The sequence below is a fragment of the Leptodactylus fuscus genome, chromosome 1 (genome assembly GCF_031893055.1).
Source record: "Leptodactylus fuscus isolate aLepFus1 chromosome 1, aLepFus1.hap2, whole genome shotgun sequence".
NCBI lineage: Eukaryota > Metazoa > Chordata > Amphibia > Anura > Leptodactylidae > Leptodactylus > Leptodactylus fuscus.
Window position 1 is genome coordinate 215,877,924 of NC_134265.1, and position 14,327 is coordinate 215,892,250.

The following is a 14,327-nucleotide window of genomic DNA, read 5'->3' on the forward strand; positions in this document are numbered from 1 at the left end:
AGACAATGGCACTGTATACCAGTAGTAAAAATTGTGGGTGCACGTAACCCCAATATATTCTTTGAATTCCCAGTCAGACAATGGCACTATATACCAGTAGCAAAAATTGTGGGTGTATATAGCCCCAATTCTATTGCTAGGGGACTTGCAGGGTATTTCTGAGGTGAAGGTGGGGGGGCACACCGTTGGAACGGTGATTTGGGGTGTATATATGGGGTATACGGGAATACACTGTCAGTGTGTTCCATTCAGGATCCTGGGAAAGCTGGGTTGCGGCGATTGAGCCCGTCAGTGCCACGTTACACTGACAAGCTTCTCCCTGGAATTGAAGTTATATGTAAGCCCAATATATTCTTTGAATTCCCAGTGAGACAATGGCACTATATGGCAGTAGCAAAAATAGTGGGTGTATATAGCCCCAATTCTATTGCTAGGGGACTTGCAGGGTATTTCTGGGGTGAAGGTGGGGGGGCACACCGTTGGAACGGGTATCGGGGGTATATATCGGGTATACGGGAATACACTGACAGTGTATTCCATTCAGGATCCTGGGAAAGCTGGGTTGCGGCGATTGAGCCCGTCAGTGCCACGTTACACTGACAAGCTTCTCCCTGGAATTTAGCTCTTACAAGAGCTGTTGTGGTTGTCTTCTCCTTCCTATCCTAGCCTGTCCCTGCCTACCCAGAATCTAAGCCCTAGCTAGCTGGACGGAAACCTCCGTCCTCGGTGAATTGCAAGCTCAGAATGACGCGAAGCTGGGCGTCGCTGTTCTTTTAAATTAGAGGTCACATGTTTTCGGCAGCCAATGGGTTTTGCCTACTTTTTTCAACGTCACCGGTGTCGTAGTTCCTGTCCCACCTACCCTGCGCTGTTATTGGAGCAAAAAAGGCGCCAGGGAAGGTGGGAGGGGAATCGAGTAATGGCGCACTTTACCACGCGGTGTTCGATTCGATTCGAACATGCCGAACAGCCTAATATCCGATCGAACATGAGTTGGATAGAACACTGTTCGCTCATCTCTAGTCAGGAACATTCATCCACACATGGACCATTCTGTGTCATTGAACCATAGCCATACTCAAAGTACTTTATCAACCGCAGGTTCTTGGAACATTTTCACCTTAGCCATTTGTCTCAAATCTTTTAATTCCAAATTCCTCATGTTTACTCTTCCCTACGGGTGGGACATAATACACTGCAACTTCATTGTCTGTGCACATACCTCATTTGTACCACACACATGTATCATGTCTACGCCACATGGTTACATAACAGATTTTTACAACTGACAACTTCCAGCTTTACAGAATTGTCAGGGCCATCTTGCTTAGTACTGTGTACTTCACTAGTTTCCCAGGACATAGTCATAAGTGCATTCACCTCACTGGTACCACATCGTAGTTCATTTTCTGCCACATGTAACAACGTTTTCACACATCTTTTGTATACTATGGATGAATCCTTAACGTCACTAATGGTCACCTCCTCAACATGTATACTGTCACAGTTAAATAGTGGGACAGTTAAATCATATTTGTTTCTGATCTGCGGATTCTCATTTCTCTTAAGCCATTCAGCAGCACAGTCGCTGCTTGTCCAAAAAATTCAGCCTCAATTATGTCACTCTTAGCAACAGCGGGACCGATGACACCATTTACCACCTCCCTTTCATACTGTAAGCTCACAATTCTGAAACCAGCCATCTCAGATTAAATTTTTCACCACCCAAAGGTGCAGTAAACATCTGATTGCTACTGGCAAATATGTTTGTTTCACAAGAAACTAACACAGGTACACCATTTTCTGGGTTACTATTAGCAATTTAACATGAGAGACACTCACTGTTGTCAGTCATGACCAGTAGAGTTCCAACTAAGCCAACTCAGGGTTTAGGGTCAATAATAACTACTTTAGAAAAAAGCAGCCATGATAAGAGTTAGGGCTAGTTCACACGTGAGTATAAGGGGAGGTTTTTGACAGCGGATTTCGCGTCCAAAACCTCCCCTTATAATGGTGGTCTATGGAGACCGCCGGGCTTCTTTTCTCCGCTAGCGGCGGGCTGCCGCTAGCGGAGAAAAGAAAGGACATGTCCTTTCTTCCGCCCCCGGCAGCTCCCTCCTATGTCTGCTCATTCATTTAAGCCGACAGCAGAGGGTTAAGCCGCGACAGCGATGGTCGCGGCAGGCGGGTTTTGACAAGAGAGAGACGCGGCTCACCGCGTCTCTCTCCGTGTCAAAACCCGCGCGGGCAGTTCACGTGTGAACTAGCCCTTAGGGAAATATTCATTGACTAGGTGTATGCAATGTTGATTTCACATGGTAAGATAATATAGCTACCTGCAAGGTCAGAGATGCATGACTTAATATCACAAGACAGAGTCTTCAATGGCAACCATGATCCCTTTATGGTTGGAAGAAGATGAGATGGTAAAAATGGGAGGAAAAGACTGATTAGTGTATACATGAGTCCCCCTGCGAACTTCCGGTTGGCACATGCGCAATGGAAGGGCGGCAAGAAGACTTCCTGTTCCTTAGTGAATTAACCAGGGCTGGGTATGTACTTCAGGGTATGGTCCTCGGGTTACGACGAGCCTGCTGCAGAACCTCATTTTCTGAATGCTATACAGTGTATAGCATTCGGCAAATGAAGGCTGATTGTGTAGCAGGCTCGTCCTTGCTACGAGCAGGTAAGTATGCTGTTACCAGTTGACTTTTTCTCATTGAAATGAATAGACCAGCGTTGATTGGCCAGTTGCCAGTGATTTGGCCAATCAACGCTGGTTCTGCCAGAGGCTCGTCTGAGGAGGCGGAGTCTAACATCGGACTATTCATTCCAATGAGAAAAACTCTTGCCTGCCCGTGGCAAGGACGTGCCTGCTGCAGAATCAGTGTTCATTTGCCGAATGCTATACATATATATAGCATTCGGCAAATAAATATATATACTGTATAGCATTTAGCAAATGAGGTTCTGCAGCAGGCTCGTCGTAACCACGAAACAGTATGCCTATACCCCTGCTAGACATGGCAAACTCTCAAAACCGGAAAGAGATCTTCGACCGGAAATAGGAAGGGCGGGACTTAATCCTTTGTTATTGTTGTCAAAGGGGGACTCATGTATTTCAGAGGTTTGTCTTTATGAAAATTAGTTTCTTGTAATATTAATGTTCAATATAGCCTCGTAGCTTCATTCTATATAAGGACCCGTGCACACTGGGTAAACGCGCGCTCATTTTTACATAACACACGTGTAAAAAAATGTCATTGAAGTCAATGCGAGTCTGATTTTTACATGTATTTTTTACACGTGTATTATGCAAAAATGAGCGCGCGTTTACTCCTTGTGCACGGGCCCTTAGGCTACAAGCTCATGGTGTCTGCTGTATAAAACTGACTCGAGTGGCCACCATAGTTAAACACCCGGCATCCACTGTACAAGTATGGTGGATGTCAGGAAGGGGTTAAATAAGGACCACCTGACTCACACCCGTTTCTCCACAGAAAGATTAACTTTACTAATTGACCCCACACTGCTATTTTGAACATGCCCGCTTTCAATTAATTATTCAAATACACAGACTCAAAAACCTGCATATGATGAATGCGGAGTTTGTTGGTTTTCTAAGAATCTACTGCAGCAACTGGTAAATTGTTTGACATGTGATAATAGAATTTATACCAAAAACTGTGATTAATCTGGTTAGTCATATTGGACTGCTATTATTTTGAACACTACTGTAAATGGTTCTGGTATTACAAAAAAGCTGAGATTTTCAAAATGACTTGGAAGTTCTACCTGTAAAAAATAAAAAATAGCTATATCACTAGTAGAGATGAGCGAATTGATTCTGCAGAAGTGGAATTCGATCTGAATTTCAGAAAGTTTTCGATTTGCCAAGAATCCAGATTGCTTCAGTTTCAATTCATCACATTTTTTAATAAAATGCCTGCTGAACGTGTTGGGACAAGGGGCAGGGAACTCTGGGAACACAGGATCACCCACAATTGCAAGTGTGCAACTAATCAGCAGCCGGCCGCCCCTGTGATGTCACAGCTCTATGAAAACCAGCAGCTATTTTAGGTACAGTCATTTCACATCACACTTATTGCAGGAACAGACTTCAGCAGGAGCTAGGAACAGTGATTGAAAATGGATAGAAGTTCAGGGAAAGAGGATTGCAAGTGAAAGAAAAGTATAGGGAGCAAATCAAAGGAGAATTTGGGTTGGTTGCAGTGTCATTAACAGAAAGAAACGTAATACACATTGCAGCACTCACTGCCTTTATAATGCTGCTCATTACTCATTCCTGTGTGTTCAAGGTGGAACACAAAAAGCCTTTTCCAGCAAAAAAAAAGTGTTAATGATCATCCACTAATACCTGCACTCTTCTGTTCTCACACCTTTTTAAAGGCGTTTATTAGCGAGGAAAGAAATTAGGGGCTTATTAGCCATAGTGTTCACAGTGTAGAATTACAAGCCAGTTCTTAATACAGTCATGGGAAAAATCAATCATTCTTAGATGCCAATCTGATCTCCACAGTTACCTATTATTCTCACATTTAATAGTGGGGAAACAAATTGGGGACATATTCACCATTTTGTTCCCAGTATAAAATTACAGGCCATTTCTCAGCATGTCAGACAGAGAGGTGACAAGCCATGCACAGGGGAGGGCCACAGGGCTAAATGTTTCTGGCGCAGACACAGTTCGCAGCACAGTAAGGGGGCGTGTCAGCCAGGGGTCACTTACAGAGGCCTAAGCTCCCAGTGTCAAGTTGCAGTCGTGTCATGAACAGTAACTCAATGGTTGAAGACTCGTTCATCCACTTCATCCCAAGTCATATCACACACCCCCAGCCAGGAGTCTGTGGGTTCGTTAGACACAACCCTTAGTTGGCATGGCCCAGGAGCAGGACCTGTGCCCTCAGGTGTCCTCAACCTGTTTCTGTCCTTTTCTGTTCCCTTAGCTAGAGAATTACTCTATTCTGTGGGCTCAGATCCAGTATACTGTGAGGATGAGCAACTACTGGACAGTCAGCAGGTAGTACCCAGCCTAGATCTGGTGGAGACATCCGCCGTTTCCTCCAGTAGTAGTGATGAGGAGAGTGGTGTGGGAGCTGGTGTTGCGAGCAGTCAGACCAGTTGAGGAGGACATCAGTGACCTGCAGACATTAATGGATGACTATGTAGCTGATCGCAATTGTGGAGTGCCAGTAGTCATCCCAATGTTAGACCCCTGCTACCAGAAAAAGATGATCTAGACACACTGACAGTATTGCAGTGGAGATGGATGCAGGGAGTCCCTCAGAGTCAGTTGTGAAGTGGCTCAATGCATGCTCAATTGCTTGCGCAGTGACAGCCAAATTGTCATAATTTGGCAGTAGGATGACTACTGGCTCTCCACCATGTTAGACCCTTGCTACTGGGGTAAAATGGGGACTTTTTTTTTTTTTTTTTTTTACACCTGCTGTGAGGGAGGACAACCACTCCCTATCTGTACCTTAGTCCATTATCTCGCATGTCCTACTGGGGGAGCCCTGAGTGCTCAACTTGCACTGGCATGGCAGCTGTGGTTGGGGGTGGCAGGAGCAATATGGGCTCCAGCAGCTTGAGCCTAGAGTCGCTGAAGAGCAGCTTTCTTCACCTGCGTAGTGAAGAAGCTGCTCATCAGTTAGACACAGAGCAGAACATGAACTAGCAGGTGGTGGCATACTTAGAGTGCACCCTGCCACCCGTCGTGGAAGATCCACTTGATTTGTGGCTGCAACAGGCCAAGTTTGCCCTGCAAAAGCTGTCCTGCCCGGCCAGTAGTGTGGCATCAGAGCGGATGTTTAGTGCAGCAGGGGCCATAGTTACCCCAAGGAGAACTTGCCTGTCCACTTAAAATTTGGAGAGCCTCACCTTTGTGAAGATGAATTAGGTGTGGATCAGCCAGGATTTCCACCCACCAATGCCTGATGCAGCAGATTATATGATCCATGCTGCCTCACCTCACTCTGCCACTGGGTCACTATAGGGCCTCATAAGGCTACTGTCACATCTTCTCACATGTACTCCCCTATGTAACTTTAACATTAGCCAGTGGCAGCTTATGCATGACACCTGCTGTTTGCTCGTTCCCATTTTGCTCGTTCCCACTTTGTTAGTCAGTTGCCAGGACTACGGGATCGTCATTCCACTGATTTACATCCTGGAAAAGATTCTTTTCAATCTGACTGGTTTGAGGACTGGAGATGTGGCGCCAACATCGTGCGGCCACATTAGCCCTGTTGGAGCTGAACTGGAGGAGGATGAGGAGGACATTGGGGCACAAGCAATGTCTAGCTAAATGGGTGGAGAGGAGGAGCAGGAGCAACCGAAACAGCAAGAGGGAGATGATGAGGGTGAGGCAGATGACCCAGACACACCGTTGCAGTATGCAGTGGAGATGGATGCAGGGAGTCCCTCGGAGTCACTTGCGCAAATGGCCCGATGCATGCTCAATTGCTTGTGCAGGGACAGCTAAATTGTCACAATTTGGCAGAGGGATGACTATTGGTTCTCCACCATGTTAGACCCTTGTTACCAGGGAAAATTGGGGGCCTTTTTTACAACCACTGAGAGGGAAGACAAACTGAACTACTATAGAGACATGCTATATAGCAAGTTGGCCGCTGCCTATCTGCTCCATCGTCCATCCTCTCACATGTCTGACTGGGTGGCCCTGAGCGCTCAACTTCCATTGGCATGGCAGCTGTGGGAGGGGGTGGCAGTAGCAGTATGGGCTCTAGCAGCAGCAGCCTGAGCCTAGAGTCGATGAAGAATAGCTTTCTTCACCCGCATAGTGAAGAAGCTGCTCATCAGCAGCTGCAACCCCTGGCAAAAATTATGGAATCACCAGTCTCTGAGGATGTTCCTTCAGTTGTTAAATTTTTTTAGAAAAAAAGCAGATCACACCCATGAAAAAAAACTAAAGGCATTTCAAATGGCAACTTTCTGGCTTTAAGAAACAGTTAGATTTTTAGAGCAAGTACAGGGAATAAATTATAGAATCACTCAATTCTTAGGAAAAAATTATGGAATCGTGAAAAACTAACAAAATACCTGACATGCAGCCCCATATCATCGACTGGAAATTTGCATGTTTTCTTTGGACAGTCGTCTGCATAAATCTCATTGGAAGGGCACCAAACAAAATTCCAGCATCATCACCTTGCCCAATGCAAATTCGAGATTCATCACTGAATATGAATTTCATCCAGTCATCCACAGTCCACGATTGCCTTTCCTTAGCCAATTGTAACCTTGTTTTTTTTCTGTTTAGGTGTTAATGGCTTTCTTTTAGCTTTTCTGAATGTAAACCATTGATGAACAGTACTGTTTATCACTTAAGTCAATGCCTCAGAGACTGCAAGCATTTATAAAAGCCAGAGGTGGTGCAACAAAGTACTAGTGATGTTTTTGGAGTGTTATTTTGTTTTTTATTATTCCATAATTTTTTCCTCAGAATTGAGTGATTCCATAACTTATTCCCTGTGCTTGTTCTAAAAATCTAACTGTTACTGGCTACCACAATTATTTTTCCGGATTTCTTTTAGTTTTTCTTAAAGCCAGATGGCTGTGATCTGCTTTTTTCTACAAAATTAAACAACTGAAGGAACATACTCAGGGACTTGGTGATTCCATAATTTTTGCCTGGGGTTGTAGACACAAAGTAGGAACTCAAACCAGCAGGTGGTGGCATTCTTAGGGTACACCCTGCCTCCCGTCGTGGAAGATCCACTGGACTTCTGGGTAGCCAAAACTGGATTTGTAGCCATAAGTGGCCAAGTTTGCCCTAGAAAAGTTGTCCTACCCCGCCAGTATTGTGGCAGCAGTTACCCCAAGGAGAACTCACCTGTCCACCCAAAATTTGGAGAGGCTCACCTTTGTGAAATGAATCCAGCATGGATCAGCCAGGATTTCCACCCACCAATGCCTGATGCAGCAGATTAAATAATGCATGCTGTCTTACCACACTCTGTCAATGGGTCACTCTGTGGCCTCCTAAGGCTGTTGCTACCTCCACCTTATATTGAATTGCCACTCTGTGGCCTACTCACGCTGCTGCCACCCCACTGTATGTTATCATAAGGCTGATGCAATCTCCACACTCTGCCACTGTTGCCAATTAAGTAAGGTATGCAACGGTTTTAAGAGCGAAGCCAGTCATGCTTGTGTAATACTTATTGTTTGACTTCCACATCAGACTCCCCATGTGTTACTGCAAGGCATATTGTTCTGCACCAATATACAGTTTCTCTGGTTACGGGGGGGGGGGGGGGGATTACGTCCAGTCGTAACTGAGTCCAACTGGACATTTTAACCCTTTTGATTGCGCCGTGAAACGGCACGATCGAAAGAGATCCACCGACAATATGTCATGATCGGCACCTCCCGCGGTGAGATCTGGGGGTGCCGGTATCAGTAAAAGGCAGCCTGGGGTCTGGCCAGTGACCCCATGCTGCCCGGAGCCCCCACATACCTGGTGATCCAGCCTGACATCCTGCTACAGTATGCAATGTGAGACACATGCATGCTGTGTCTCACATTGCATACTATGTCAGCAATCAAAGTATTGCTTATTGAAGTGTCCTAAGTGTATGAAAAAAATTTTATAGTTATAAAGCCCAAAAATCCCTTTTTCTCTATAGAAAATGTATTCTATCAAAAAAGCACTAAAAAGTAATAAAAACAATGCATATTTGGTATCGCCGCGTCCGTAACAATCTGTACAATAAAACTGAAATAATATTTAATGTACACGGTGAGCAACGGGGAAAAAAACTAAAAAACTTGCCGGAAGTAATGATTTTTCGCCATCTCACCTTACAAAATATGCTATAAAAAGTGATCAAAAAGTCATATGCACCCAACAGCAGTACCAATAAAAAGCGCAGGTTGTTCCGCAAAAAATAAGCCCTCACCCAACACTGTCAACCGAAAAAAAAAATTTTTATATCCAGCAAGAAAGAGTTAATAAAATGTATTCAATAAGATGTAGAAACCCAAGAATGGTGTCATTACAAAATGCATGTCATCCCGCAAACAACAAGCCCTTATATGGCCACGTCACCAGGAAAATAAAGAAAATATAGCATCTAACAATGTGAAGACAAAAACAAGCAAAAATCGCCAAATTATTAGAATACAACTGGCTGCGTCACGATGGGATTATATAAGGGCTCGTTCACATCTTCACCCAGGATTCCGTTTTGCAGGTTTCCATTTTCTGCACAAAACGACAAACCTGCCGTCATCTCTCAAACCCATTCATTTGAATGGGTTTGAAAAGTGTCTGGCCGTGAGTGCCCGTAAGCGTTTTATGCTCTCCGTGGCGAAACCGCTTTTATTTCAAACTGGACACAGTCGAACATACAGTACTCTGTGTCCGGTTTAAAAATAAACTATTTAGCCGCGGAGAGCATAAAACGCTCACCGGCGCTCACGGCCGGACTCTGCACGACAGGTTTCCGTCTTCTGCATGCAGAAGACGGAAACGATAACGGAGTCCAGACGCTGTTGTGCACCCAGCATAAGCTGTGTGAGCATATATCAGGGGACACCCCAGATTTACAGCTTATGAGGGTAAAGACACCAGAAGTGACCCCCAAAGTGACTCCCACAGTGACTCCACCAATCATAAGAGCTACTGGGACATAGTAGGGAATGTGGTGTTTGCAAAGTTCTCCGCACAGCTTATATATTCCCTCTTCGCCATCCGCTGTGCAGTCACGTCTGGGATACTAATTTTAACTACACCCCCTGATAAATTCTTCGAGGGGTGCAGTTTTCAAAATGGGGTCACTCCTTTGGGGAATCCACTTTTCTGGTAGCTTACAGGCTCTACAAACATGACATGGCGTCCAGATACCAAACAACAGAATCTGTACTCCAAAAGCCGCATAGCGCTCCTTCCCTTCTGTGCCCGGCTGTGTGCCCAAACTGCAGTTTATGCCACATGTATGACACTGGTGTACCCAGGATAACATACGTAATGTCATATGTGGGTATTAACTGATATTAGGGCACAGCCGGACACAGAAGGGAAGAAGGGTTATTGGGTTTTTGGAGCAGACAGTTTGGTTTTTGGATGCCATGACACTTTTGCAGAGCTGAAACACCAGTATAGTGGAATCCCCTGATATGAGACGTTATTTTGGAAACTACACCCCTGAAGGATTTATCTAGGGGTACAGAGAGCATTTTTAACCCCCAAGTGTTGCTATAACTTATTATACATAAATGAAGCTGATAGTGAGAGGTGAAAATTACCATTTTTCCAGGAATACATCATTTCAGTGCATAATATGTTGTTCCCGCATTGTATGAGATGAACGCTCTAAAAGCTGTTGTGCCCGGGATACCCGCTTAACAGTTTTTGGAGTATCTCTGTTAACATAAGTCAGGCACAACATTCTGCGCACTGAAATGGCGAATCTATGGAAAATTTTCATTTTTAACTTCTCATTATCAGTTGCAATTTCATTTCTGCAAACTAAATAGATGCAACACTCAAGGGTTAAAAATGCTTGCTACGCCACTTGATAAATCACATCAGTGGGGTAGTGTCCGAAATGGGGTGACATGTCTGTGGATTCCACTTTATTGGCAATTCAGGGGCTTTACAAAAGTGGCATGACGTCCAAAAACCAAACTGTGCTCCAAAAACCAAAATGGCGCTCCTTCCCTTATGTGCCCAGCTATGCCCAAACAGCCATTTCTACCCACATATGGCATTAAGTACGTTATCCGGGGTACACCAGTGTCATACATGTGGGCATTCATTGCCATATGGGTACACAGCAGGGCGCAGATGTGAAGGAGAGATATGTGCTTTTGGCGTGCAGATTTAGATTCTTAATTTTTGGACACCATGTCACATTTGCACATTGCCCCTACAAAATGGGGACAGTTCTTGGTGAATTTCAGTTTACTGGCACCTCCAGGGCTCTGCAAAAACAATATGGCACCCAGAAAGTCCCTCTAACTCTGTACCCCAAAAGCTAAAAAGCGCAGTGCTCCTTCCCTTCTGAGTCCTGCTGTGTGCCCAAGCTGCAGTTTACACCTACATATATAATTTTTTGCCCCTCGGGATGGCCCACTTAATAGTTTTAGGAGTGCAGGTCTCTAACAACACAAAGTGGGTGCAATGTATTGGGCACCGAAGTGGCATATTTTTAAAAATTTCAATTTTCAATCTGTACATTAATTTTTGGGACGTATTTTAGGCTCAAAATGATGATACAATTGATTTTCCTTGACAGTGTAGCTTCTGAAATGGGGTCACTTTTGAGGAGTTTCCATTGTATTGACACTTTAGGGGCTCAGCTAATGTGACATGGCACCTGAAAACTATTCCAGCAACATCTGCCCTCCAAAATTCAAATAGCCCTCTTTCCATTCTGAGCCCCACCATGTACCCATACAGCAGATTATGACCACATATGGGGTATTGCCGTGTTCAGAAGAAATTGTATAACAAACTGTGGGGGGCTTTTAATTCTTTAACTACTTGCAAAATTAAAAATATGGCGCTAAACGGACGATTCATTGGAAAAAAAAAAAGTAATTTTTCATTTTTACGTCCCAATGTTAATAAAATCTGTGAATCAGCTGTGAGGCCAAAATGCTCACTATACCCCTTGATGAATTCTGTGAGGGGTGTAGATTCTAAAATGGGGTCACTTTGGGGGGTTTCCATTGTTTTGGTACGCTAAGGGCATTGCAAATGAGACATGGAGCCTGAAAATTATTCCAGCAAAATCTGCTGTTCAAACACCCAGTGTAGCTCCTTCCCTTCCATGCGGTATGACTATCTGCCTGAAAAGCAGAGAATTTTACATTTTGAAAATTGCAATTTTTTGCCAAATTTCCATCAAATTTCCTAGTTTATTTTATAAATAAATACAAAAATATTGATTAGTGTTTACCAATAACATGAAGTATAATGTCTTACGAAAAAACAATCTCAAAATCACTTGTGTAAGTTAAAGCGTCTCAAAGTTATTGCCATTTAAAGTGACACGTCAGTTTTGAAAAATGAGGCCTGGTCTTTAACCTACTTTTGGGCCCGGTCCTTAACCGGTTATTTGCCGCAAACCAATTTGGAAAGAATTAAATCTTTTTGTGAAATCCAGAGAAACGGCCGAATCAAATTTTTACTAAACTTTGCTCATCTCTAATCACTAGTTAAAAAGACAGTCGGGAATTTGAACTTAAATGTAGCAGTCCATGCTGAATATAAAAATTTCAGCTTTTTGTGATACCATAACCATTTTGAAGCCATTTGAAGTGACCATTCTCCTTCTGGTAAATGCTTCAACATTAAGTACATGTGTACTGAAAGTCTCCCTGGCAATGCCCTTAGAAATAGGCTGTAAAGTACTCATTAGTAATGCTATTAAAAGGAAGCGGCGAACGTGTGTGAACCTAGCCTAGATTCAGGAAGGTAGGAACAACTGTCAATACAGAAGCAAGGGAAAGAATAGAGATGCAGGATTTCACAAAAGTGTGACAAAATCTGTTAATAAAGTTTATAAAAAAAAATGTAATACAGACGCAAATTCTGAATGAAGTTTAGTAAAACTAAAAATTTTATTTATTTATTTTTTTCATTTTTGTTTGTTTTTAAACCAGGTGCATTGGATTGACCCAAAGTTGAAATACAAGAAAACCTCATGGCTCTCTTTTCCTCAAAATATATGGGACTTAAAAAAAACGAAAGAAAAGATCTACAGTGGTTTAAAGTGTAACTGTTGTGTGTGGTGTTTTTGTTTTTTGGTTTTTTTCATATTGTGTGTGGCAATTTATGGAACACTTTTTATTATATAAATTTTTATAATGTATTCTATTATATCATTTCTATATACTGTATATATTAGGTTATATCTATTAGAATATTATCTAGACTATATATATATATATATATAGATATAGATATAGATATAGATATAGATAGATATATAGAGATAGATATAAAATATATTATAAAAATAGATACTTATGTAATAAAAATGAAAGAGATACATAACTTTTTAAACTTTAGCAAAAAAACTGACTTTAACGAAGAACTGTGCAGTCACGGAAAATTTTCAGTAGAGTAGGATTTTGAAAAAGGTCAGATTACCTAAAGATATTAAACATTTTAATTGTGCAATTATTGATTTTGTATAATTAATTTGAAGTATAACTGTTGAGCACACAATTTTTCATTATAGTGCCTACTCCACACTCTCACTATCTAGTGTTTATAGTACATAGTAAACGCATTGTATACCACATCGACTCTTGTTAGTAGCATATTTTGTGTGTTCTTAGGAAAGATGTTAGAACGTTATCTGCTTACGGGAAATAAGTTAATGTAAGTGACAAAAATTTCCTAAGCACCCTTCAGAAAAAGAAAAAAAAAATTTAAACAATGGTTACTCAAAGCTATTGACTCACTTAATGACCACTGTATTTGTGAATTCTGATTGCTATGTAGAGAATGTAATGGAATTGCCATGGGACTACTTTTGGGTGGGAGGGAAAGATCACTTGAGTATTTTAAAGCATACTTAATATTATTTACCTTTTGTTAGTATTATTTTTGTTTATAAAATAAATTCTTTTTTAAACTAGTTGTGTGTCTCCTGAACAAGAATTTGTAAACAATCTAAAAAAATAAAAATAAAAAATGGCGCTTTAGGCTACATACACACATCTGCTTCATACAAGTTGTTTTTTTTTCATGCCATGGTAAATGAATAAACACAAGCTGATAGAATGTCAAATCAGAGCATTGCATTACACTGATTGGGCACAGGTGAATAGCTATATTCAGTGGGGAGTTTCGAGTGGGGAACTTTGCAGCTCTCAGGGTAAGTTCACATGGAATTTTTTGGTCTGGAACCTGAGGCAGGGGCCGCCTCAAGTTCCGGACCAAAAACCGGGTAGCCGTGACTGAAAGCCTAGTGCACTGCACTGGCATCCAGCCGCACACTCCGCTCCGGATTAGGCCCAATGAATGGGCCTAGTCCAGAGGAAGGTGTGTCTTCAGGCCAAATCACGAAGTGAAGTTGTGCAGGAATTAAAGATTTTTGCCAGGAGACTGGGGAAAGTAAAAAATTAAATAAAATAAAAAAACCACTCTCCTGTTTCTGAACCTGTCCTTCTCTGGAGCCCTGGGCACCACTGGACAGTGGCAAGGGATACCGTTGCTCCAGGGACAGGAGGGTATGTTTTAGTTTCTTTTATTTTTCAACTTCCTCAGCCTCCTGGGAAAAAAAAATCTGTAATTCCTGGACAACCCCTTTACTCTGTAAATA

General features: G+C 42.6%; 1 protein-coding gene across 1 annotated transcript in view; it reads left to right on the forward strand.

Annotated features, from left to right (window-relative positions):
• POLE4 (DNA polymerase epsilon 4, accessory subunit) overlaps positions 1-12,828 on the forward strand; it is a 73,516-nt gene extending 60,688 nt beyond the window's left edge. The window contains exon 4 of the mRNA XM_075283688.1: positions 12,658-12,828. Within this exon, the coding sequence (XP_075139789.1) occupies positions 12,658-12,671 (14 nt within the window). The 3' untranslated portion in view covers positions 12,672-12,828. The remainder of the gene's footprint in view (positions 1-12,657) is intronic.
• Positions 12,829-14,327: the final 1,499 nt, after the last annotated feature.